The following is a 27,455-nucleotide window of genomic DNA, read 5'->3' as shown; positions in this document are numbered from 1 at the left end:
TTCAACAAAATATTCATCTTCCCCATCTTTACAGAGATAGAACTGAAGTGTGAATCTGGCTATCTAATCTACCTACACTTATCTGACTCATGAGGTAGCAAGAAAATCTGGGTCAGAGATATGCACACACACCCACACACCTGGTGTACCTTCCCCAAGGAGGAAATAAACAGCCTCACCCTGAAAGTGCCTTATACCAAATCAGATATGTAAAACTGTGAGCTCAGTGTGTCTAGACTACCACTTCAGACTGCCGAATGCAATCCTGAAGGCTCCCGTCAGCTGCCGATACACCACGCTCTCCCACAAACTTGGTGCTGTAGGGAGGAATGCGCATGCCAAGGGACTAACATGACCAGGCATATTGGCAGTTACCTTTAAGTTGTAAGAAAATACAAACTCAGCCTCAGAATTACTCTACCTGAATCATTGCTGAGATTAAGATGAACAGAAGACAATAATTCCTATGCTAATTACCGAGATTCCCAGAGGGTGAGCCTAAGAAAGTTGTAATTGCTTATAGCAGCGGGAAAGGCAAGATCCAAAGCGCACATATATAGCCACTAGCATAAACCAAATACTCTTTCTATTGCATTATGAACCCTAACGGAAGATGGGCTTTCTGCAAGCTCAGTATTGCTTTTATTTGTTAGGCCAAAATTAAAGCATGTATTTATCCATGCACCCTTAAACACATTTCAAAAATATTATCAAGAGGTTCTCTTGATTTAGAGGATCCTCTAGAACTTCCTTAATACTTTACCAGATGTGACCAGGCAGGCCTACAATCACCAGTGCCCAAGTCTCAAACCAGGTCTCACCTTAGCAATTCAGGAAGTCAACTATATCATTACGCTCTCTCCCCACCAGAGTTTAAGAAGGGCCCTCCAAAGTAATGGCCAAATAAAGCAGGAGTGTAACATGGACAGAAAGCCCTAGAAATACCAGGGACTTGGCTTGTTTCTCATGAACAGTTAAGGCAGTAGTTTCTCACTACTGTCTTTCAAGATTTTGCATGAGAATCAGCATTCCTCAACTCCTGTCAACTTCAAAGAGCTGTTATTGGCTTACAAGAGACAGAAGACTTCAGGACATCTGACAGCCTCCATGACTGTATGTTAACAAACAGAACTTGCAAAGGTATTTTTCCTCGTGAAATCCTGTCTTCTCCACTTTGCTAGTGAAAACCTTTTTCCAGCTTCGTGATCATAAGAAGGAAAAAAGCTCAAAGGCCAGCCATACATCTCAGGGCAATTCCATCCCTGTCAGATCTTGTTGCTTCAGCAATGTTACTAGTTGGTGACCACCAGCTAGAGTTATCACTAAGGGCTAAGCTAATTCCCTGTGCCTTCAAGGGGGCAGCCTCTCTTTCTAGATCTTCAAAGAAGTGATGCCAGTCTCACTCAGCAGCTGCAGGCAGCAGGACATATTCTACAATAAAAACCATCAATGAATTCTGCTGGAAGCAGGAATCTCAGCAGCAGCAAGAACTGCATGAGAACATACTCAAATACACAGAATTCTATTGAATTAAAAAAATAGGGTGCTGATGTGGTTATTCACTTTTGTACTTAACTCAATACCGATCTCTGCATCTGAACGCTTCTTCCCCACCACCACTTTTTCATGCTTCACCAGAATTTCTAGTCAACAGCAGAAGCACATTAAAACGTATGTCCTAAGAACAAATCAGTCCATCTGCTACAAAGACTAACTGTACGAGAAACAGGCTCTAAGTGGGCTGCCTACCAAAGTCTCTGTTCTCCTCTATTAGCAGTAGCTCCCTTAGCCTACACATGAGGCGAGAGAAGAAAGCCAGCATCACTTACGCAAGGCATGCCACTCATCCTGGCGGATTGTCTTGGTGATGTTGTAGGTGAGGTTCTTGGGAATGGTCGCTGAGGAGTAGTGGTACTTGATGTACGTGCACCGCTCAATTGCTCCTGAGAAGGACAACAAGCAGAAGAGAGAAAGTGCTATTAAATGAAGGCAACATGTTTTCCCAGCTGTAGACCAGATGGGCTTAACAACTGAAAACAAAGGCCAAGAGCAAAACAATCCCTACTGTTGACCCACTGTGACAGCCAATGCTGTCTGCGGCCTACAACAGATGCCCACCCCACAGACACAAGCTACATGCACAGTAAACTCGCATATAAGCTTACAATAAAGACTCCACAGTATCTGCTACCATGAGATATACATGTGATAAGTCGCCCTTTCTTTCATTTCTTCCCTGCACTATGAGCTAACAGCATGCATACCCGCATTTACCTCAAACTGTAAATTCACATCCTATTTTACCCTGTAGCAATCTGTCTCAGTGCCCATACTCCAGGAGACACGCAAAGCACATATCTTTGACCTTTTCTTCATTAATAAGAAACACAGCACAGCAGACACGATTTATATTTATAAAGAATGATTTTCCAGACTCCCTTCCACACCACAGAAAAGCAAGACAAACAGAAGCGTACATGACAGGTTGTGGCATGTCTCTTTAAGGTACCCAGACACTTTCATAGCAGGTATTGGCACCCCTGAATAAAAAACCTCAGACTGCAACCTGATGGTTAGAATTGGCAACCTTTTTTCCCCTACTAGGCAGGATTTAATCTACGTTCTATGAAAAAAGCACCACGTGCTGCTACTCCTTTCTGGTCACTTCATTATATTCTCTTTTCATAGCCGCTTTCCTTCCTCTGTAAGGATTCTACCTCCAAACCCTGATCTCCTGCCATCTATTTAGTTGGTGTCCTTAAAGGGGGCAGTCCTCCATAACCAAAGGCTTTTCACAAATCTCATCCTAGCAAAATTTTGCACCTCATCAGAAGCCTGCGAGAGTGCAACCTTTCTTCCATTAGTGCCAAACAGTAAGGTTTCCTACATCCCTTTTGCCAGCATCCTAACACTGGCCACGTTAGACACTCACTAAGCCATCAGAATCACATTCGAAGCCTATGAAAGTCAGTTTTCCGTTAATACTAAGGTACTTTGGATCAGGCCTTTAATAAATAAGCAGACATCCTTACTGTGGTTGGCCATGCTGTTTGCTACTAGCTACTACTGGTCAGAGAAGCAACTATGCTGGAAATGCTTTTATGTATTAAAAACACATTAAGAAATGCACTCAATAGAATAAATTAAATGAAGCAATGAATCATAAATAAGAATGAGAAAGTGATGTACCAAGAGGCAGGTAGAGAACGCTTACTGTCAGCCCGAACTGAAAAGACAGGTTCAAGAACCTTATATCAACGGCTCCAAGAGACTAAATGTTTTGATACCTCTATTAATACAGGTTTCTGTCTCAGCTTGTAGAACAGTACTTAAGCATGAACTTAGATCATACACTATCAACTGAAAGTTTGAATAAAAAACTCCATGCAACAAAATTATTAGTTACATCCCAGTCTGCCAGCATCTTCCAAAGTTAGTGCAGTACAAACATTGGAGGTCCTCATTGTTCGCTTCTCTTGAGCATTCTTCACATTCTGCCTTTGACAGCAATTAGATTAGACAAAGCCAAATATTATAGGGGAAAAAGGCAAAATATTTACATATGTATCCGCCTGCCCTGACAGCGTGATGGGCTTCTGTGCGAGTCTGCACCATCTGGGCACCAAATGTACGCCCAGAATTAAAGTTCCAAAGTAAGAATAGTATTTAAAAAAAGAAACTTAATGTGGAGAGCGTTTTAAATCCCCTCCCCCCACACCCCAATTTGCAACCTTCACAGTAATGAACTTAATGTCTTCATATTGGTTTTCCTATCCCCTTTTGTTCAGCTGCTTTCATGATTCAGAACCATTGGCAAGAAGACGGAAAATGCTTATTTGTCAGAAAATAATCTTTAGGCTATCGGATACCTGCCCAGAAAAAGGATTCATCTAGAAAACCAGACAGGAACAAAGAGCCAAGATTCAAAATAAGAACGTACAGAAAGGGAGAAGAAAAATATCCTATTCCATCTGATAGGATTTCTTAAAATAATCAGCACAAGGTACATCCTCTGACATAGAAAGGCTAATTTCTAGCAAAGTCCACAGAACTTTCCATTCCTACTACAAGCACTGTTAGGATCATAGAGGCCTCTTCACTACCTCGTACAAAAGCCTTAAGCACAAAAGAGATTGTGGTCTGAATTCAGGTCATCATCATATACATACAGCTCCAGGCTTATGCTTACATTCATGATTTTAATATGACTTAAGTACATGTTTAAAGTCTGCCCAGAACTAAGACTACAAATACAGTGGCAATAATTCAACAGTAGTTGAAGTACAGGCATATTTGAATGGCAAATTCCATGATGTCCCTTCCAGCCACAGCACTTCCCCCCCCCCCCCCAGTGTTCCCACCTCTGCACAAAATGCTGACTAAAGCAAATAAACATCAAGACTCCAGTCAAGAGTTGACAGGGGTCAGGAGGGAAAGTGTTCTTCAGGGCATGTGGTCAGACACCTTCTGCTTTTCTCCCCTACTTTTCTCTAAAAGCATCAAGGGTGGCCACAGAGCACACTGAACAAGGCTGATCAGAGCTCTGAAGGGGTACAGAGGATCCACCTGTACCCAAGAACTTTTTCAGATCCTTGTCTAACACAGAGAAACAGTCCCCCAGGTCAGACAGAAAACAGTGCCCCAGATTTTTCACCCTCCTCTGGAAGCATTAAGCATGAATTCACTGCTGGAATGGGTAATCATAATGAATCTCTTAGTACTCAATACTTCAGTCTAATCCAAGCTACTGGGCTCAAAGGGATAAATGGGTTAAACAGTGGTCTATGACACACAGGAGATCAGCTTACATGATCTAATGGGCTCTTTTAGCTTTAAACTATTAAACTCTCCTGTGAACATAGAGTAATAAACTCGGGAGAACGCAGTTCAGGATATTTTAGAGCTGTCTTCTACTAACTTCCAGCACTTCAATTACTTCAGACTCTAGAAAACCAGTAATTTCCAGAAAGGACATGCAATTGCCATAATCTACACAACCACTGCTGACAGAAGAAGCAGACAGGCTGTTACTGGGAACCTCAAACTTGCAGAGGCCCACATTGACACAAGGCTTATGATTGCCCGGGATTTAAATGTAAGCCCCTGATCTAAACCTACTGTCATACAGGTAGAAGACCAAGTCTGATGAGTTAATGCAACTTCATTGGGGTACATCTGCTAAGAGGGGAGAATTAGCTTTTGAAACTTACAGAAAAGGCTTTCAGTAGCCTGGGTCTGCAATAAAAATCAGGAAACGGAGGAGTCTACAGTGCATTTTCACACTGCATGATGTTTCCTTATTTGCCCTTCAGAGAAGCATGGCTTTGAGAAAACTAGTTTCAAGCCCTGCCCAAGGATCCAGTTCTGGAGTCTCCAGGGAGAACAGGGGGACTAGTCACTGCAGCACAGATCAGAACTACAGGTCTCCTAGAAAGTCCTCTGACTTAAGGAGGTGCCTCCAGCCTTCCACTCTAGCTTGAAAAAAAAAAAAAAAAACCAAATTCAACTGCAACTTATGAGCTCTGCACTTAGCTCAAATGACTGGGAATAGTGTTGGTAGAACAAGCCTTTTTGCATAAAGAACTGTAGCAAATGTTATGGCTTGGCCACCAGAAACATGAAGTAACCACAGAGCTACTCCACTCACAGATGCATGTATTCTATGTTCCTCTCACAGAAGGGAAAAGTTTGTTCAAAGTCCTAATGAAAACGGGCTGTCCTCAAATGAAGTACTAGAAAAGGCATCAGCAGAAAGATGGAACTAGAAACGCACAGAACAAAACTCTGCTGTGCTGCACTGGCATCAGCACAGCTGCTCACATACTGGGGAAGAGTTAGGCAGCTGTAACTCAGTGGCTGGCATCACCCATTCCAGCAAAACTGAGACACAAGTAAAACTGAGAAAAGGAAAATAAAGTTAACATCATCCAGAGCAGCTAAGCATTCTTTGCATTGACCATGCCGTTCCTCTTACTGATCCACCTACCAGCTCAGGTCCCCTCCTGTAGCTATGGGGAGTGGGGGGGAGGGGGGAGAGGAGGGGATGGAAATCTGCTCCATACTGTCACCTTGGATAATATTTCCTTCATCTCCATTACGAGGAAAAAAAATCCTTAAAATATGCTATAGCAGGAACATCACCTAAAAACCTCAAGCAGTTTCTTTCCATTCCTTTTTCAAGACTATCCCAATATTCTTAGTTCAGTTGGCCAGTGAAACTTTGCTCCCCCTGCATAACTAGGGCTGGGAGTACTACCCCCAAGTAGCGAGGCCTCAAACTGACTAGTGATGCAGGTCACTGAACTGTTCTCCCACTTTAGGCTGAACAGGGTTGAGATCAATTACAAAGGAAGATCAAACAGCTGGTATCCATACTGTATTTGTCCAGTGGGTAAACAGATTAAAAACACACACACTTTGGGGGCAACTTTCACCATCAATACCCCTTTCCCTTTAAAAATTCAAAAAATATTTAAACTCTTTCAGACTGTTCCAAGACAGAGTCTTAATTTAAGGTAATTTGAAAAACGGCATGAAAATTCAAAGCGTCATCAAGGTGTTGGTCACATCAGTCCTAAAATTTTTACTTCAGAAATACCGAGAGGAATTCACCCTGCAAAGACAGCTTGATTTTTGCAAAGGTGGTTGTCAAGTTTCAAAATTTACACCACCACTGTGATCATATACTTTAGCCTTCAGCATGAAATAGACCACCTCACCAAGAGCTGGCAACAGAAAGTAGTGCTTCAGAGGTGGTCTTTCAAAGTGGTAGTCTGCAGCAGCAGTAACATAAGTGTCAATTATATCAGATTCAGCCCAAACTGAAGGAATGGCTATTTATATAAAATCTGTGACTTACTGCCACATAAGGCTACAAGATTTCCCTTCCTCCCCAAGCCTGGTAACTTTCAGGGCAGCACATTGTGGAACCATCCTTAAGAGTTAGGTATGGATTAGCCCAGTGCCTAGCAATGAGTTACCTTCAGCAGCCAGAGACCACAGCTACGTGAGAATTTGTCCTGTGCTAAGGCTCTTTGCTGCAATCCTCAGGTAAGAGCTACCAGGAATTACACAACTTCAGGGAACCAGAAGCTCTTTTATTCTGGATGAACTAAGGCACAATCATCACAAACTTTGTTAACAGACCAGTATTGACGTGACAGAAAAGCCTTGGTTTCTGTAACGTGCAGACATCTGAAACCAGCTGATACCCATTCTTCTCCTGTAGTATGTGCAATGATTTCTAAGAAGGACCCAGCTGCAAAACTATCATTTGTTTTGTTTCCTGCCAAGGCTTTTGATATTGTAAGCGTCCTCTAAAAGACTGACATAGATGTTCTGAGACTTTGCCACCTCCAGGCAGCTTTTCCTTCTCATGTGTTGTAGGTACCTCTGGATGAGCTGTTCATAACAAACAATTTATTCCACAAAATTCACCCTTTGTGCTGGCTCTAATTTTTAGAAATCTGTTTTTGAGAATTGCTACACAAACGTTTCCCAGTTAAAAAAAAATCTTAGCCTCTGGCTTGCAAACTGCATTCACCACGTATATTTGCTATTCATTTTGATAAACTGCTTTCTGTATGAGAGATTGCCTTAATCTCATGGTTTGGTTACTGCTCCCTCATTGGGAGGATACAACCACACTAAGTAGAAAGAAAACAGTGTGGTCATTTAGCCTCCAGTTCTCTGAGGACAATGAAACAATTTGTAGAATATAGAGAACAGAATATTTAAAGTTTTCCTCAGCATAACATTTCAGTCTTGTTTTCAGGGGCTGTAATCCTATTTAGGGCTAGGAACAGGTTACACAAAGCAATTATATGTGGCATATGCACCTGTTAGGGCTCAAACCTAAAAGTCTTCTCTGCACTGAAGAAGTTTATTGTTAAATTGTGCTAACATTTTATACTGCCTCCCAACAAGTCCTGGCCATTCAGGCTGGTGCAATTTAAGAAATGATTGCCCTGAGCTGTATGCCCTGCCCTCAGTCTCTTAAATCATTTTGTATGAATCACCAGAACTCTTCTGGAGGCATCCTTAATATAAGGAAGGTTGTTGCAGTTTCAGCATGCATTAACTGGTCAAACTAAACCCTGGAGGAAGGTAGCAGAAATTAGGCTCTATCTTGACCAGCTGCTACAACAGAATTGCAATCCAATATGCTGACTAGTTAATGAACTCATCATGAGTAACAACATTTTCTTAATGAATGCAGAGACTTCATTAGAAGGTATTGCAACACACTTAACAGGATTATTTCATTACCTTTGGAGTAATACTAACAGTGAAAGTATGTTACATTTTTGCCCTTCTATAAATATTTTAGTGCCAAAAGTGCAGAAGCATTATTTTGCATGAATTGTAGAATTATTTGGCTTGGAAGGGCCCTCTAGAGGTCATCTGACCCAATCCCCTGCTCAAAGCAGGGACGACTTCAAAGTTAAAACCAAATTCAAAGATAGCTCAGGTTGCTCAGGATCTTGTCCAGTCAAGTTTTAAAAATCTCCAAGAACAGAGATGCACAACATCTCTGAGCAACCTGTTCCAACGTTTGACCACCTTCATTACAAAAATTTTTTCGTAATAGCTAATCAGATTTTCCCTTGGTGCCACACGAAAACCCTGAATACTAAAATACCTAAGGGTAAAGGTCTAAAAAAAAAAAAAAAAAAGATAATTTTGAAGTAATATGCAAAGAAGAGCACCTTAATCAACATGTCTGGTGAATATTCATTAACTTATATGCATAAATAGAAGCTAACATTCTAATTACTAGAGCTCAAGATAGATTTTCAGCCACAGCATGGGCCAGACCTCAAATAGCAGATCATATTTGTTCCTGGCTGGCTCTGGCATCATCCTGAATTGGGGTTTAGCACACTGACAGCAGAACTCATTGCTATTTGTCCTAGATTAAGTTGAATAACTTCTAGTACTGGCTACTGCTTACTGAGGGCTGCAAGGAAATTTGGCTGGCGCTTCCCTTCAGTTGAGATACACTTTGGCTAAGCTGCTGGCCCCTAGCTGCTACTTCTAGAAGCGGGTGGAGATAGTAGCTTCCTCTCATCATTTACAAGCTCTTGTAGTCTCAGAGCGATGTGTCCTCTTCTCCATTTACAGATCCAAGAGTCACGTATGGTGGACGACAAGTGTATCTATGCTAGCATTTAGCTTGCATCACAAGCGCACTTCTGAAAATGCTGTCCTGATCATCTGTACTTACCATGCTTTAGTTCATTACATGTGCTGTAAGACCATGCCATGGACTAGATTCTTCACAAGTGAAACTAAAATAGAAGATGATCTCCAACTGCTAACGGGAATTCAACTCACAGGACCAGAGCACAGCTAGTCTGAGGTAACCCCACCAAAAGGTTCAAAAGGAATCCGATGTTTGCATCAAATCCTCAGCATCAATTGTTTTGGTTATACATCCACCTCTACTGTCCCACACTATTTGCAAATGTAGATATAACCTATGCCGGGTGCTATGCGTCTGCAGTTAAAGTCATCCTAGTAAGAGCTGCCAAAGTTCAGCCCTAAGTGACCATAACTCTAAAAAAGCAGTCTGCAAGGACTCTTCATCCACCTGAAGGCAGATCTCCAAGACTGGAAAACTGTATGGAACAACCACAATGACATGAGCAGTACCACAGCAAGAAGCACAGAACCGCAGTCAAGTTCTGCAGAGCTTCAACTCCTTCCCTCCTAATGCAGTAGGAGGACTGAGGTTCCTTGTTTCCTAACATGCTCGCACTGGCCATGCTCATGAATATAGGCAAATAGTGAGTGTTTTTGGTTCAAAAGCCAATTTGAAAAACCAGGGGCAAAGGGGAAACTTTGACAAAAAACACAAAAAAACAACTTTAGATCAATTGAGAAGTTTTGCACAAAATGAGATTTATCTGCAATTGGTTTTGACATCTTTAAGAATTCAAAAAGCTTCAGTTAAACTTCAGAAAAGCTTATTTTGAAAATCCTGAAACACTGTCATTTCTCTGATTATATTTTCCAGCTGAAATTGTCTGCCATGTCAGATCAAGTTTCACAAGTAGTTCTGCTGCCTCTGCTTAGGACCTAATTTTCTACTTTTAAAAAATAATTCAGTCAACAATATTTACTATAGATGCCTAGTTTTTAAATACTTTTATAATTTCATTGCTGGGTAAAATGCAAAAAGCTTGCCAGATTGAAGTATCCCTTAGTCATTGACAATAACCAGATCTCTAAAGTATGTTACCAAAAGTTGCTTTTTACATGTGGGTGTCTTCATTCACCATCAGAATACAGCATGACCACAAGTTCCAACATACTCTGAAGATATAACAGCATCCTTCATTTCACCTAAAGGAAAAGCTCCCTTGTATTCACTGTAAGCTTTTCACCTAAAGGAAAAGCTCCCTTGTATTCACTGTAAGCTACCAGCCACTGAAAGGGTGAGATATTCATAAGGTAAGTATTCCATCCCTGAAATGGCACATACCCAGCAAGTACATTACCAAAAATGTATGGCTCCGATTTTCTTTAGGAAAGTGAGCAAGGATTTCTTTGTAGCGATGAGTAGGACCTTTCTGCTCTTTTCTCCCACTTCTCTTTTACAGTCCAGCTCATTTCATCTCCAAACAAATATTCTCAGTACCCCAGCTTAAGAAAACTTGCTAGACAATGGTTAGCTGGCAAAGAAGTCTTCAAAAAATACAGTGTAAACAAATAACAGGGGGAAGATCAAAACAGTCATATCTATCCATGCTCTATCCAGACAGAAATGGATAGATAGATAACAATATGTTATTCCCATCCTTTCCATGTCATCTGACATGGAAATCTGCCAGCTCACTCTTTCAGTAGAGATCTGCCAGATCTCCAGACACGGAAAAAAAAAAATCAGTTTCAAATTGCACATGTAATAGACAATCCATGAAGCTTAGGGTTCTACACACACACACCAGCTTTCTCATACGTGGGCTTCCACACAAGGATTTCTAAATGAGTCATCTTCTTTCAAACTAGAACACCTACAATTTTATTACAACTTCTGTGTTTCCACACCAAAATGTCAAAATTTCCTTTACAACTACCGTACGAGTAAAGATAGAGGTGCAGACACATGTGCGCATGCACTGAGCAGACAGCTACATTTTCAGAGTAGAGGGAAAAGAAAGAGTGCCTGAACAGCTTTTGCCAGGCCTGCTCCCCACATGCTCCATGCATATCCTAGCAAATGGCACCTTGCTTAAAGCATTCAGCTGGCAGAAGGGTAAATATTCCACCTCTGATAAGAGAATCCAAGTATGAAACCAAAAGCTGAATTTGCTTCGGAAAACAATGAGCTCACATCTTCTCTCCAGGGACCAAGAAAAGGGGGTTGGCAAGGAAGCTGGAGCAAGAGGATGGTTGTGAAACACTTTTTTTTATTTCAGCTATTAATAACAATCTCCAAGCCACAGGGCACTTGAGGAGGAAGGCATCTCCTTGCTTCTATTAATCTTTTTGTCCACCTACTTGCATTGGGCTGACCACAGGGGAGAGGGAAGCAGAGTACAAACGAAAAGGTAAGGAGGTTAAAAGGGCTGAAAAAATATTTGCTCCTGCTTGTTTGGAGACAGAAATTAAATGATCAATAAAAAGTCACTGAGACAGCAATTACCAGTAAAAACTCACTGACAGCCCAGAGAGCAAAGCAGTATCTCAGCGCTGCTGCCTATCCAAAGAAAATGCAGAGCAAAGCCTATGCCACAGACAGGTTTCTCTAGGAGTACCAAATGGAAAGCCACCATCACTCCATCACTAGTTTAGCATTCCATAAGTCATTCCTATTAACAGTAACAATTACTATCAACTTCAGTCAGAGCAATGATTACAGGTTAAGGTTTTTCCCGATTTCTTAGCACCTACACACAACCCCTTTACCTGTTGAACTCTGTTTAGTCATCCCCATACCAGTATCCCAGGACTGATTGTCCTCACGTTCATGTTGATTTTATACCAAAGTACATCTGATTCCAACAGAGTTATTGCAAGATACTGCTATGAAGCTTGGTATTCACTGAGCCAGCTATGAAACCTATTTCAAAGAGATGTCTAGGAAGCAAGGTCTCAGACCACCCCACACCCCACACACACAAAAGCAGGAATAGACCCACTGATACTGCTAATTCTGATGAGGATTTGTGATCCCATGCAGTGCAGTCTAAGGATGCCTGTCTCTGTACCTTGGAAAGCTGTTCTATATGCTGCCCCACAAAGTAAGGGGGCCTTGCTATGCAATATACTCCTCCTTACTTGCTAAAGTAAGGAGGACATAAGCCCTTCTCTGTCTCTATACTTTTAGTTTGTAGCTGGCTCCACAAATTGCCAAGCTGGAGAAAGCGTTTGGCAACGGTTCTTGCAGCATTTCAACCTAGTGTTTAAACAGCAGAAATCACAACATGACAAAATCATTCAAATGCTCTGCATCCCACGTTAGGGAAATAGCGTTCATTAACGTCTCAGCTCATCTCCCAAAAGATCACACTCTGCCTCCTTCAGCACCCTAAAAGCAGTCTCTCTCAAGAAGATAACCTTCCTGAAAAAACATTTGTTGACTATGCAATATGCCTGTATGACAATGTTTTCACACTATTTTATCCCCAAGCTGATCTCGAGGGACGCTCCACAGGTTTCACTTGAGCATAAGCTGTGGTAGGCAAAAGGGAGAGAGAGGAGAACAAAGTTCTTCCAGGCTTCATATGTTAGGTACTCACAGGAATCAAATTAAGACTAGTTTTTGGAATAACTTTGACGTTTCCAATATCTTAAGAACTGACACACGAGCAAGAAATATTTTGTTTATATGCCAAAGTTAAGACACAGTTTCCTAACTCATGATTATAACCATGTAAAAGGTGGCTTCATTCATACTAAACACCCGGGAAGTACAATGCTGTGAGTATGGATCCCCATTTGGGCATTTTAAACAAAGGTAGCAATGGGAAACCACAGGATCAGAGGCTGGCACCTCCAAGATAACTATAGCCAGCAACTAGCATTCCAAAGAAACAGGTGTAGAAAGAATCCAGCGTCAGCTTTTCAGCAAGACTGTTTTTTCCACATTCATAAGAATAGAGCATGGAGGAACCAGGTGCTATGCCCATAAAATTGCTCTTTCAACCTATTACGCATTGGGTCTGCAACCTCCCTTGCTGATAAGCCAGACTCTTCCTGTCCCCTCCAGGAGTCTATCAAGCCTTTAAAACTGCAAACCACAGACTGAACATGTTCTCTTTGGTCAAAAGACTTCTTTCATAATAAGTGTCCCTACCTTCTGGATTTCCTAAAATTCATTAGCATTCTTTGTTCTATCTCCATTCTAGTTATTTTAATAAGCATTGGGGTAGTGTTGTTGTGAGAGGCATTTTCAATACATCATATAGTGCAGAGAAGAGCATTTCCCAGACAAAGGTACCCTACAGTACATGGGCTGTAAACTAGAAGACAAAATCCTTCCCAAGAAGCAAGTAGTCTCTCCATCAAGCTGATAACGTCACTTGCCCCATTAGCTCTAGAAACTGAATCTCTACTCAGATGATACAGTCTGGTGGGCACACTGAAACTACCTTGAAATAAACCCTGGAATTGTTTACTGATGAGTAGAGACCATGAAATTATAAAGGTGGTCCACAAAAGGACTCTAAGGTAAGGAGTAGTTTCATATTTTGACCACTTTGTTTCCCTATGAAGCCATTCTCCAAATTATCCTTGCAGAAGTTAATGAATAACTGGTGAGCTGACATCACTCACTTATAAGGATGCTGTCTTCCTTTGTATGCATTCAGAGGTATAAAAGGCTTCACAGCTGACTACCCTTTCCTCATAAGGCTATTTGTTGCACTATTGTTACTGAATTATGTCATATATGAGGACTTGACAAGAAAGATCTTGATAAATTAAAGAGATCTGGGAACCACAGATATCATTAATCTCTCTACAACTGTCTGAAACCATAAGCAGTTTCCTCTTGCAGGTTGAAATAAGAAAGGCTGCCGGATGTGATCAAAAAAGTATTTCTCCAGTTGACCAGACTGAGCCCTTATTTATCCAACAAGGAGCTTTGCAATACCGTCATATGCCCTCGTGTCCAGAAGCTTAGATATTGAGAGTGCCTCTTACCAAAAGTGTATTATTGTAGCTTTTGCCGCTAGTAGAAAGTTCTGGCTGTGCTCACAAATCTATTTAAGTTAGCAATTCAGGGCTAGTTTCTCAACACTGCTACAGATGCTCTGCACCAAATGAGCAACACAAACGTTTCAGAAGGGGTAAAAGCAATGAAAGATAACTACCCTTCTATGAGGTTGCTCTAGTCAAGCTGCAGAGGCAACCAGTCTCCAAGTGTGTTGCCAAGATGATGCTTCAAGGTTCATGGCATTATTTTATGACATAAGATATGCCATTTAATACAGAAATCAAAAATATTAGAAGCCAGTCCAGGTTATATCACAGGACAGCAAGACAAAGCACAAAGAAAACCCAAAGCAGCTGGAGTAGCATCTATTACTTATTTCAAAATGCCAAAAAGGACAAGTTAAAAACAAAGTGATAGCCTAGATGTAGAGCTGGCATATCTTTAAGTGTAGAGACTACTATGGGATAAGAATAGCTCTAATTCAGTAGGCAGGTGCCTACTGCCAGGTCAGTGCAGCCTGGGAAGCAGACTGGGCTTTTGCTGCTGCTTTTTCTTTCTTCTTCTTCTTCCCTCCAAGGCAGAGGTGGAGGTTGTTTCGTTTTAGGAGGGTGTTGTGGCATGACGTTCTCTTGCCTATATAACACTCATTATTTGGCACAAGTAATCTACCACTTCTTGCATCCTCCTGTCTGAAGCATCAAAGCACATTAGAGGGTCACAGTAGGAAATTCTCTCATTCACTGCAACGTAAGACATTTTCTGGCAGGCCAGGGAAAGGCAGACTACGCATTTCTGCTGTCTGTCAAGTTAGGAATCCTTCTAGAAATTGATGCTTCAAAATGCACAAATAGCCATTAGTTAACAGAAATGTATTCATGGTAGCAACAAGCCTTCCCCAAAAGGCACATATCTACCTCCGAAAACATGTGCCATTATCCCTCTTGTCCCATGGTGCCCACATGTAAAAGCTCAGCAGGCTCCCAGTGGGGCTTTATAGCCCTAAACATTGTTCAGCACTTGATGATTCAAGAAGTTGCTTTACGATCCCAACCCTAACTGGGTGGTCAACAGTATTCTGAAAAAAAAGTCACCATGCACAGGGCCAGAAAGGAAAGCACTTCCTAGCACCATTTTCCAGGTACAGAACAGCTCTTAAAGTCCACACTGGAACTTTACTCAGCTTATGTCATTGCTTTGCATTTGGAGGAAAAGGGCTAAGAAAGTGGGCTTTGATTCAGATACTGTCAGGTAGTTTGTTTGTTTGTTTGTTTTAAATCTTCACTCTTAGTCTGAGTTGTAAGAAATGCCTCTCAGTAGCATCTGATACCACCAAATAGGACAGAGGTGCTCCTGAGGCAGAATGCTTTATAATATGTTCAACAATCTATGCCCTGGAGGACTTTTGCTGTTCCTATTTTGTACCCTCCTTTCCCATCTAATTGCTAATTCTGTTTAAAATGTCAAGATGAATCTTTAGCTGTAATGTTTGATTTTAGAAGTTATTTAATTTTGATTTAGCATCCTACATGCTTCTGGACTCCTATTTATCTGTACAATTAATTCTAACATTCAAGTGGCTTTATTATGAGCTGTTGCATTCTATTAATTCTATACTTACTATTCTAATTACTACTCTGGTAATACCTTGCAAAATATTTTTCTTCATAAAATATCAAAGCATTTAATAAAGACAGTATAGCTGCCCCGCATTAAGCTACATGTATCAAAAAAGTCAGGCCTTCATTCCCTATTTTTGCATGCTAGCTTGTAGCTAGCACAATCACTTGCAATAACTCTAAATGCAAACCTCATTCCATCATTAAGTTAACCGTCAGTTATTTAAGAGATAGCAAACCTATTTTCCCCTCCAAACATCCTAATTAAAGTTAAAGCAATTAAAAACAATGGACAGTAAGTAGTATCTACTTTTCCATGTCCCAGAAGTAGGACCAGCAGCTTATTACAGTATGGAATTCCTACCCTAAATCACAGCACAGCTTAGGAAAAGGACTGGGCAGATGCTAACCTACTCCCGCCTAATTTTCTTTCCTCTTTTTTCAGGGGCTGTGTTCAGCATCTCAGAGGCTCTAGAGGCATGAGGCTTCAATTCACTGACTGTAGTATTAGATGAAGATGATCCAGGATGATTCTTAACATACCCCCAGTAGGCCATCAGCCATTCTGATAAAGGGTACAAAGAGAACATATCAACCTAATGGAAAAACATAAGTTTAGATGTTTTCTAAAGAATAAGAAAATATGCCATTAGCTTTACTCTTATCCCCTGGGGATTTGCAATATCAGGTTTAGTTACAACAATTGTGACAAAAATCATAGTAAGGAGAGATGGCTGCAAGCTGATCTTGCTAAGAGATTCCAGGCACTGGGGTAAGAGCCAAATGCAGCAGTAGGAGACTGCAGTACAGGCTCAATGAGCAAACTATATTCAAATCACTTTCAGCAAAAACATTAAGCCCAGCATTATTCAAAAGAAATAAGAGATTAAGGTGGCAGGTGCATGGCTGGGATTCAGGGTAGTACTCCCAGGATGGGAAGACTTAGGAAGGAGAACCAAAACAAAGCTGGTCCCACACCACACTAGAAGTGCGGTGAGAGCAGACAAATGCTAAGCTCACTGGCAAAAGTTAGTGCCCTGAATTGTCATACATTAGACCTTATTCCTAGATTCAGCTAAATAAAGACACATGACCTCCTCTGGCAACTTATGAGTAGCATGATGTCTAGAGGAAGAGCACCCAAGCTTACATGGTTAACAAGATGGGGGTTGCAGCACTTGCAGCTATGCAACTGTGCGAAGGGTAACAAGAAAAAGGGCCTGAAAGCACACAGCTCTGAAAGAGGGGAAAGGAATGAAAGACAGAGTAGCCCCACTTCTGCAGTATATTTGTATTGACAATATCCTCTTACAGTTTTAACTTACTTGCATGAATGTGACCTCACCCGCACAAGAGAAGTCTTCCCCAGGAGCATGCACAGGGGCAACACTGCATGTCAGTGCTTCAAAACATATTACGTTTAAAAAAAAGATACCTCAGCAATACAGAATCCCAAACATTTTAATAAGTATTTTTCCAAAATCAGTGAGTGCAAATGAACCAGAAAGGGAGAATCCCACAGCACCTACAAACCAGAAACTTCTAGGTATTACTTCCCACCCTCCAGAAAACTTCTTTCCTACAAATAGCCAAGTGATCTGAAACAGGTCAGAGATAACAGTACTCATAGCCTTTCAGCTGTGGAGGAAGGAAGTGGCTAAGAAATTACATGACAATAAGTTACCTATATATATCTCCATGGTGGGACCCCATGTTAGTTGGACTATAACATTTAAGAACACTTAGATTATCATCAAAAAAAAGCAGGAGAGAGAATACTTTCACTCTCCATTTAGGATTTTCTCCAGACTTCTGGATGTTTTTAACTGTATTTCAGCAGGGCTGCAGCACCATCTAGGAGCCTCAGTCTTGGATCAGGTCCCCATTAGATCAGGCACTGTAAAAATCATGAAGTGAAAATGTCCCAATCCCAACTGCTTTACCATTTCATAAAAACTTCAAGTGCCTCTAAATGCTTCCCATACTACATCTAATAAACTGAACCTTTACCTGGGGCAGGGTTGAAAATAGTGAAGGAAAATAGCTGCATACATTACTATTACTAATATTCAAGGTCTGAGAAAAGAAATAATCAAGAGAAGCAGTCTCATTACGCTCATATCTGTATCTTACCTACCCACAAGAGGACAAGCCTGTAATTTTATTATTCATGTTATCTTAGCGCAGGAAGCACGGTTTGAAAACATCTTGGTTGTTTAGAGGACTCAGCATCTCATACCCCAAGAGGAAGTGAGAGTACACAGATTCTTGGAGCCTCATGGGAAAGTAATATGTAATCGTGTAAGCTACAGTCTGCTTCTGCAGCCTTCTTTGAGCCCCACTGTGCTCCTGTCACATTCAAGATTAAATCACACATCACATGCCCTTTCAGTAATGGACTTTGTCCAATTAGTAAATTGAATCCAAAGTTTGTGATCACTTGTAGCCCCAATACCTCGTCATGATAAAGTCCAGCAAAACTAGCAAAGGGTTTTACTGCCAATGACTATGCATGATTGGAGACATTTGTGGAGCACTTGAAATATTTCAGCACTAGACAGCTCAGTAGCTCCTCACCACTGGTACTGCAGAAGCCGAGACCCAGCTATATTGCCTTGGGTACCAGGCTGAGCATGCTTTCCTTCTAACCACTTCTCCACACCACAGAAAGTGAATTGAGTAATGCTATGTGGTCTTTGTGCATCTGAAGGATGCCATTCTCACTTCTGTAGGAGAGGAGCAAATCCCTGTCACCACAGACTCAACAGGAGATTTTTAGTAAGAGTTGGGGTTTTTTTGTTTTTTGTTTTTTTTGAGGCTATCCTAGAGATAAGTAATTGACTATACATCTATCTGGAGAACACTGATGCCTGCTGGATCCCCAGCCTACTGTTAAAAGGCACAGGGATATTCACTGAAGTACCTTGTGAACAAGGGACACCCTCATACCAGCAGCGATGGAGGGATCCTGCAAGACAGCTGTGCTGCAGGAGAGATGTCAAATAGTCCTGAGCAAGCCCTGCAAGTTGTTCACACAGGAGCTGCGCTGCTCTGCCACACTGTGTAAAAGATAGCAAGATGGATGGGTTTGAGGGTGTCTTGCATTAGGGTTAGGGCTCTGCCAGGCTGCCCCAGTCTGAAGGAAAGCAACTGGGGAAGTGCAAGCATGCTAGAGGCAACTCCTGTGACATGAATTACCTGACCAGATAAAACGCAGCTTGTTGTGAGGTTGCAGGGTAAGAAATCATCCCCTTCCCTGGTTTTGCCTTCAGCTCCTTAGTCCTGCAGCTGACCTCTCTCAACTACAGACTTCAGTCATAAGCCAGCACGTGCCATGGGTTGTTAAAGTCATGAGCATAAGGGACAGGGAAACAGCATCTCCCTATTCCAGAAAATAAGTTTAATGTGGACTGCACTACTTGGCACGAACCCACAGCAGATTATTATGAAATGAATTAGCAATAAAAAATTATGTATAAAAGCCTTTTAAAAGAAAAATAAGTCAGGCTCCAAATTACCATTAAAATTAACTTCCATCGATGCTCTGCCAGGGCTGCTGAACTAATGTTCTTTACAGAAGCAGAGTGGATTGTTTGATGATTAAGTGATATGAATCAACATGAACTACCGTGCTAGCTGCTTCATCTGGAGATCAAAGGGTGTTGCTTTAAAGAGGGTAGAGGAAAAAAAGCACCATTAACAGCTCCCCCCCCCTCCATATCACACTCAATTTCCAATATATACCTTCTGGTGTGACTAAACCTTCCCTGAGCAGAACTTCTTGCATTTCTTAGGTAGCCATCAACCATAAAGGCAAAACAAAAATCCCATTCTGAGAATTAAAGCTCTGAATAGAATAACTCAGAGACCACAGACACCTAAAGCATTATATTACAAAGCTGTCACACAGCTAACCACGGCTGAGTGGCATTCCGGGGAGTGGACATAGCTTGTCCTGCTTTCTTTCCCTATGGCACTTTAGCAAGAAGTCAGATCTCATTTTAAGGTGGGTGCCCATTTCTTCCATACATTTATAAGCAGTACTATTAGGTTTTGAGTTCTTAACATCCCTTCTTTTCCAGTCTTCTTCCTCATCAAGTATCAGTTCTTGATATAGGGTGGTGTTTACGTTTTCCTTGGCTTATAAGCCTCTCTGATTTTCTGACCCATACTAGTAAACTACATTTGGAGACAGTTCAGCAGTAAGCTAGTTATGACAATGAGCATCAAGGGGGAACTTATATATGATATAGAATTGGAACTGCACCAGATACATGCACACAAAAATTCTCAGGAGACTCAAAACACTCCAGTCAATAGCCTAGACTGAAGTTAATGTCTGGGTATGTAGTCCAAGAACTATTCTGGTGCTTATGATTGTGGCCACGCACCTGGGTATTTTGTCTTTCTCTGACTCACACAGATTAGAATAGCTGCTTTGGCTTCATCTCAGGGCTTGTCTACAGTGATGTTTCTCTGCACTGACTACAGGCCCCACTGTAGTGATTGAAATCACATCGATCACTTGCTTGAATCTGAAAGTAGTGAAAGTCACTACAATGCCACCCACATATGATATATAAACAAATACATCTATTACAGCCATGGGAAACAGTTAATATTAGCATGTTAACTAGCGTTAGAATTATGTCTGAAGGGACTGAGCCACTTAATATCCAGAGTACATCCATTGCCTCCCCCTGCTCATTTTAAAAATGATTTACTCCATTACTGTAACAAAACATGACTTCACTGGGCTTTGTGACGCCTTCATGTTCTATCCCAAAATACTCTGTAGAAATAAATAAACAATAGTAGACAGGAAAAGGAGTTAAGGGATACAGATAAAACAGGATAAGCATATTCTCTGTGTGCTTTGAGATGAGACAAAGTCCAAGTCAGAAAAGGCCTGCTCTGATGGTCAGAGCTGCAAAGGAGAAGAATCATCAACAGGGCAAAAACATCAACTACGCAAAAAGAATTCAAAGAAAATTAAGAACAGGACCAAATCTAAAAACAATCCAGGTCTAGTATTACTTTTCAGTGAGAAACAAGGGGAAAGTGCAAAAAGTCCTACCTATTTTTCAAATGCAGCTGAGATATTTACAGCTGGAGTTATACAGAGCAGTTGTCTGCAACAGCAGAGGACTAGACTGATTCAGGAGCTCTCTCTACCCTATGCAGCAGAATCAGGAGAAGACTGAGTAAGAAACATTTGGTTTTCTTGGATGTAGGGAAGGGGGGGAAAAAACATGAGCAACTTTAAAAGTGTCATTTCTCCATGTTCTGTCACAGTGATCACACTACATTACTGAAAGAACCCTTTACTCATCTCCCAACATTTTTAAACACATGATCCACCTCTAGCCTCCATGCCTGTGTTCACCCTTCACCACAGGAGACAGCTAGGTCAGTACAGTCATTACATTTAGACTGTCTTTTAGGGAAAAGCACAAAAGAATATTTTTATTAGTATTTTCTCCTGAAAGGTGAAAAATGTTCCTGTAGTTACTTTGCCTGGTAATGAGTTTCTTCTCCCTTTGCTCTACTACAGATCTGGAACAGTGATTCTGTTTCACATATTTGCACTAATTTAGTGGGGTTTTTTTGTTTTTTTTTTGTTTGTTTGTTTTTTTTAAGATTTGTTTCCATTCTGATGAAAGCTAGACAAAAATACTACAGGACGGGACAGAAGGGAATGCCAACATTAGGGGAAATTGAGTTCTCTTACAGTGGCTAAGAGAAATTAGTTCAGATGGGTAAGGACCATATCAGTGGAAACAGAAGACCTGCAAACCATTTTATGTTGGAACTGAATTCACTGGTATGATTAGAAAGCACCAAGAAGTAAAACCACTACATTTGGTTGAATGTTCCTTGCCCTCTAATATTTAAAAGATGCCTCTAGTAAGGTAACACTGCAGTGAGGACTGGCTTTTGGAAGAACAATTCCTTATAAAATTACTTTACATTTGATGGGTGAATAGTGCAGATAGGGTTTGAGTAGCACTCAGGAGCTGATTCCAACTGTGCCCTCCCCACGTCCAATTCATCCTAGGTAACGGTTAAGGTCCAAGTTCTGTGCTGATCTGCTTTAAGTTCCCTGACAATCAGCAAGTATTTAGAAGGATGAGGAGGATTCATTCACCTATCATTAAGGCCAACCTCTTCCGTTTCTTGTTTTTCCCCCCAAGCCCGTTTCTCCCGTACACACCTTTCAGTGTTCCCATTGCTTCAGCCAGCAGGTGACTTAGTTCATTGGCTCCAAACTCGGAGTGAAGCACAGACCATTTGCACCTTTACAAAGAAGAAATGGCTCATAGATGTGTCAACATCACAGATTTTTTTTTTTTTTTTTTAAAACACACAAGGGTCAGGTTCTGAAGACATTCCTCTCTGCAGGTTGGGCAACTGTTCCTCAGCCACCTCAGATAAAAATATGAGCAATTATACCATTAGATGCTCTGTGAGGTGCATGTGCAACTCATACTGCTGAGAAGGTACCCAACAATTACAGAAACAGTTAATCACATCTCTTATCCTGCTATTCAGGAAGGTGCATTCCAGTAACACTACCATGTACTATTGGATGTCTTCCCTTGGAACAGCTCCAGAATGACAAACATTCATTAATCACCACAATTTACCTATAAGGTACCAAATTACTTAAGAACTACAAACAGGTGAGCAGAGACACAGAGCTAGAGGCAATTTCACATTAGGACAACTCTATGCTGCTCTGCTGAGACAGCCAACTTGCCATCAGCCATCTCAGTCCCAAAAGAGCTATTTTTCCTGTAGAAAACAATTTGGCTCATTGCACCCCTGCATTTGTTAATCAATCCAATAGTTTCAGCCAGGATAAAAGAAGGAAGACCTAGGCATCCATAAATGGATAACCCACAGCTTAACCAAGCAGCTGAGCCAGACCACAGGCGGTTGGCACAAGTGACCTTTAGGCCTTCTAATGAGCTCTCACGGGCTGGGATGGAGAAGAGCAGGCAGAGAGGAAGGAAGCACACAGCCAGCCCCACATCTACATTTGCACAACAGCCTAGGGATCACAGAATTACAGTGTAACTAGCTGAGTCACCCACATTTCAGCAAAACAGGAAAGAGACCCTTGGCATTGTAGCCACTAAAAATATCCAATACAAATCCTCTGAGAACAGCCCATATCATAAAAGAGTTCACCAAATAGCAAAATCCCCGAGAATGGGCTCAAAGAATAATCTATATTTAAATCAGGTTTACATATTATCGTAACAAAGGTGAGTTTTTTTCCTGAACTTAATCACATTAGCAGAAGCTCCAGCACACGTTAGAGACGGTTCCCATCTATATAACACAGCTTATTTCTGATCCGGAACTGGAATGAGCTCTTCTATTGGAAAAGCTTTAAAAAGAAAAACACACTAATTTTCTACTTACTCCTCAGCATGAGTGCTAACACTTTACTGAGGTGACCCACCCTCTACCAATATGGAAAAAAGATTTAACAACAATTTTATTGAGAACTATCTACAGAGTACTATTGTCCAAATAGTCAAGGAAATCAGGTAAGAAAATATGCATATATAAGTATGCATGCATGTTTTCATCAAGCCTTATACATGTAGTTACCCTATTTTCATTATAATTACACAGATAGACAGAATAATACTCAAGACGAGATGTCTGAGGAGTTAGATAAACTGCTAGCTTCACTCAGTAGCACAAACCCAGCTTAAATCAGTGAACTGGAGCAGAGAGAATAGTTTACAGAACTTCAAATTCTGCCCTTTTTTCCTTTGTTAATTATCTGCTAACAGCCTTAAAAAATCTTAAATTTGTTTATTATTCAAAATCATCATTAATGTCTTTGCTAACACTTGGCCTATAACTTCCAGAACTAAGTAAGCCATTTGCAATTCATTGTATAACTTATGTTGTGAACCTTCACCTTATGTAACTAACTCAAACAGTTTTAATAGCTAAGAAACACAGCATACATTTTTAATTGTATATTTGCAGCTCACAGTTGGTGACAGAAGTCACCCTACCAGGTAACAGAAACAATGCCACGTGATTTGAGTTGCAAGTAGCAAATCTTTCATTTGAAGATGAACTTTGAAATTTGCTTTTTTCTTTCCCCACCACCCAGTGAAATAGGCAAGATAAGCTATAAACTGGTTTTCCACGAATCCAAGTAACTTCAAAAAAAAAAATTCAAGTTTAAGCATGATTCTTCCTACATTCACAAATAGACACTTTTCTTACTTCAGTCTTCTGACCACTACTCCAAGACTTGGAAAATTTGCATTTACCTGGAAGCTGTTGCCCTTCTGGTACCACAAAGTACACACAACAGAAACTCCACATCAGGTATTGGGGGTTACACAGACATGGGCCACATGCTCCTCTGCTCCCTTCAGACTGCTGCTGAAACCCCACTTCTGGAGTTTTACAAGAAAATACAAAGCTATCTCCTGCAATATAGTTTCAAGTAATTTCTCAAATTAAGAGCTTCAGGCAACTGGGGTTTACCATTTATCTCAAAAATCAAATTCCACAGCTTATCACTACAGTCAATTCTCTCTCATATTGAACTATAATTTTATATTTGGTTCATTATTAATTACTTCCTATGTGTTTCTTTAAATAACTTTCCTCTTGCTAGAGCCATGGAGAACTTCATGGTCTTGCATTTTTCCCCTGTTTTTGCATCAATATGCAAGCCACATTTTGATACCATTGCTCTGGTTCTCAGAGGTAACCCTTCCAACCCTTCATAAGGCCAGGAAAGGAAAGTGACTTTAATGGGGACTACTAGTGAACATGAATAAAAGCCCTCCCAGATTCACCTTCGAAAAAATTTTACTCCTAAGCCAGTCATCCCAGCGTCTTTATTTTCACTGTTCTTTGACTTCCCTCACCTTTTATTCTGATTTCATAACTCCAAGACTGAAATATTTCAGTGCAATCAGACAATAGTTATCTATAGTTTTGGGGTGCTCTGATGCTGTGCCCTTTTCTACACCTGTACTACACTTCAAAATACTATCAGTTTAATATTTAATTTTTTTTTTTGACTAAAAGGAACTATATGTAGACAAGACTCTACTCACCAGCAACAAGAACTTTATAGAGCCCTATCGTGAAACAAAAAAGGCTGCTCTAAGGGCTCTTGCATTAACTTGTAGAGCATCTTTCACCAACAGAAGTGAGGCAGTGGTGAATCACATCCCAGGAATCATCCCCTTCCAGAAAAAAATGCAAAAGAAGGAAACATACACACACTTCTCTTCAAATCATTCAAGTTCTATTTTTCATTTATGCCAGTGTCCATGACTTTCCCCAATATTAACATGAAAACATTATTGAAAGTTTCAATTTAGCAGTTAGAAAAATAAGTTTTCATTAAAATAACTTTAAAGACTACATGAAGATATTATTGAAATTTCAAGGGAAAGACAGTAGAAAATGGGCTTATCTTGAACTCCCCGAAAAGGGAGACTAGGGCTATTGTTGCACAACTTCAGATAGCTTTTACCTCAGGTCTGTCTGTCTGTCCTCAAGGCTTTTCCTTTACTGTTGATAACACATGCCTGATGATTTTGCCTTGAACGTATAAGCAGTCATTTGTATTTTCCCCAAGCACCATCGTTTGTTCCTTCCTGCCCGTGTTTCAGGGTTCTATTTTCCTCGCTCCCTTTTTCCTATCTAGACAAATTTTACAGGTCTTCACATTACTGCAGTCTCCTAATAAAAATCCCCCTGTGCAACCTACCATCGCAGGGACCATATGCCATTTAAAATAAATCGTAACCTCCAAAATAAAATTTTACGAGACACATGGGCCTCAGGCTGATCTTTTGGATATAAGCAAGAATCATATTTATGAAATACCAAAGGAGGTTGTTCCCCAACTCTTCAGAGTAGGCTTTGCTAAATTCTTCTCTAAAGGCAGCTCCTGCAGTATAGATGATGCTCCTGCCAATCCCAACTTTAAGAGTATATGCCAGGCAACTTTTTAGATTTTACTACTACTACTCACTATATTTAGACTTTGTTTTGAAAGGCTCTGCTCCAGAAATCCAGCTATTATGCTCACAGAGGAAAAGCTGAAAACATATCCAAAATATATTGTTATGGGTCAATAATCAAAAAAAAACAAAGTTAAGTCAATATTTATTGTTGGCTTTGTGATTTTTTTCCAGATCTCAATAATTTATGGCTAGATTCATAATTTCTCTATGTTCAGAGTGGATATTATCAGCTAATGTACAAATAACTAAAACATAGATAAAAGCATTAAAACTTAGACCTTATCAAATTCACCCTGCATGAAAAAGTATGGCCTTGCTAATACCTGCCTCATTTATAATACTCCAGAACATTTGGCATAAAGTAACAGTGATCCTAAAAATCTCACACAAGATTTAATATATTATCTTAGGGTTCATTTAATGTTTTCATTTATAATACATAAAATGTCAATTCAATTAAGCAGCTACCATTATAGCTTCCTGGTGATAGTCGGCTCTAGAAAAGTGTGACTTATTGCTCTTGCTATTTGTTACTCTCTGGAAGAGAGTGTTATTGCATTATATAAGAGCCATCAGAAGGAAAGAAAGCTGTTAGAGCTGTGGTTTTCAGCCTATTTAAACTCATGGACCTATAAAGCTTCTCAAATAGAGCTAGGGACACTCGGATAATGAATTTAAGTCTAATGACAATAGCCTTGCTTTTCTCATTACCTTTCACAGACCCTTAGAAATAGTCCCTAGACCATCGGTCGAAGACCATTACTTTAGGCATTGCATGCTGACACATGCTGTACTGCTGACTTAGTATTAAGCTGAATAATTACACTACAGCAGGGTAGAAGCTCCTGTGATCAGTTGATTTTAGGTTATTTTGGCATAGAAGTAAACGTTTAAGAACTGTTCCAGTAAGCAGTGTCATTGTAGTAAGAGGGACTACGGAAAAGTATTAAATTGTAGGCAGAAGTATTTGCTGGTTCAACACCTAAAATAAGGATAAAACGTGAGAAGACGTGAAAAATGTCAGTTGAAGGAAGGCAAAGATGACAAAGTGGCATAGACTAATTTGGCTGGAAACTTCCTGGTTTCACTTAACCTCTGCCATCCCACACAGACCTCCCTAGTCACCAATCCCACACCAAAAGCCCCAATCCAGAAGAGACACACTTAAGTACATAACATGATCGGTCCTGTGAAACTCAATGGAATTTGTTTTCCCTGATCCATTTTCCCCTTGAATTAGGACCACTGTGGATAAAGTGCTAATGAATTCCTTGCTTGTTTAATCCACTTTCATCTACCCCAAAAATAAATGTAGACTAGCCATACATAAAGCATTTTTCCTCACTGTTCATTCAGTAGCTTCATCAGATAATTTTGCAGCAATCACACTTTATTATCAAGCAACAACACATACAGAATAACGACCTAGAATCATAGAGGTACCACAGTCAGATCATGGTCCTTTGATAGATCAAAGGCTTCTTTGTTGAGTGCAAGTTTGATGACATTAGGATACATTTAGCTTTTGGGTGATGGAAATGAAAACCTCATGCACCTTCCTCAACATGGAGTACCTCAGGGGAGAGGCGGTAAGACACATGGCTTTGCTCTTAGTTGCTTTTTCTCTGCTTTGAAGGCTTTGCTTCA

The 27,455-nt window shown here is 40.5% G+C and overlaps 1 protein-coding gene across 2 annotated transcripts in view; it reads right to left on the bottom strand.

The window, feature by feature from the left end:
• Positions 1 to 27,455, bottom strand: part of TMEM178B (transmembrane protein 178B) — a 238,046-nt gene that overhangs the window by 172,151 nt on the left and 38,440 nt on the right. For both annotated transcript variants that reach the window (XM_068945577.1, XM_068945587.1), the window contains exon 3: positions 1,830 to 1,943. In XM_068945577.1, coding sequence (XP_068801678.1) covers positions 1,830 to 1,943 — 114 coding nt within the window. The remainder of the gene's footprint in view (positions 1 to 1,829; positions 1,944 to 27,455) is intronic.

Source organism: Struthio camelus, chromosome 1 (genome assembly GCF_040807025.1).
Source record: "Struthio camelus isolate bStrCam1 chromosome 1, bStrCam1.hap1, whole genome shotgun sequence".
NCBI classification, from domain to species: domain Eukaryota; kingdom Metazoa; phylum Chordata; class Aves; order Struthioniformes; family Struthionidae; genus Struthio; species Struthio camelus.
This window is presented reverse-complemented; position numbering and strand designations above follow the sequence as displayed.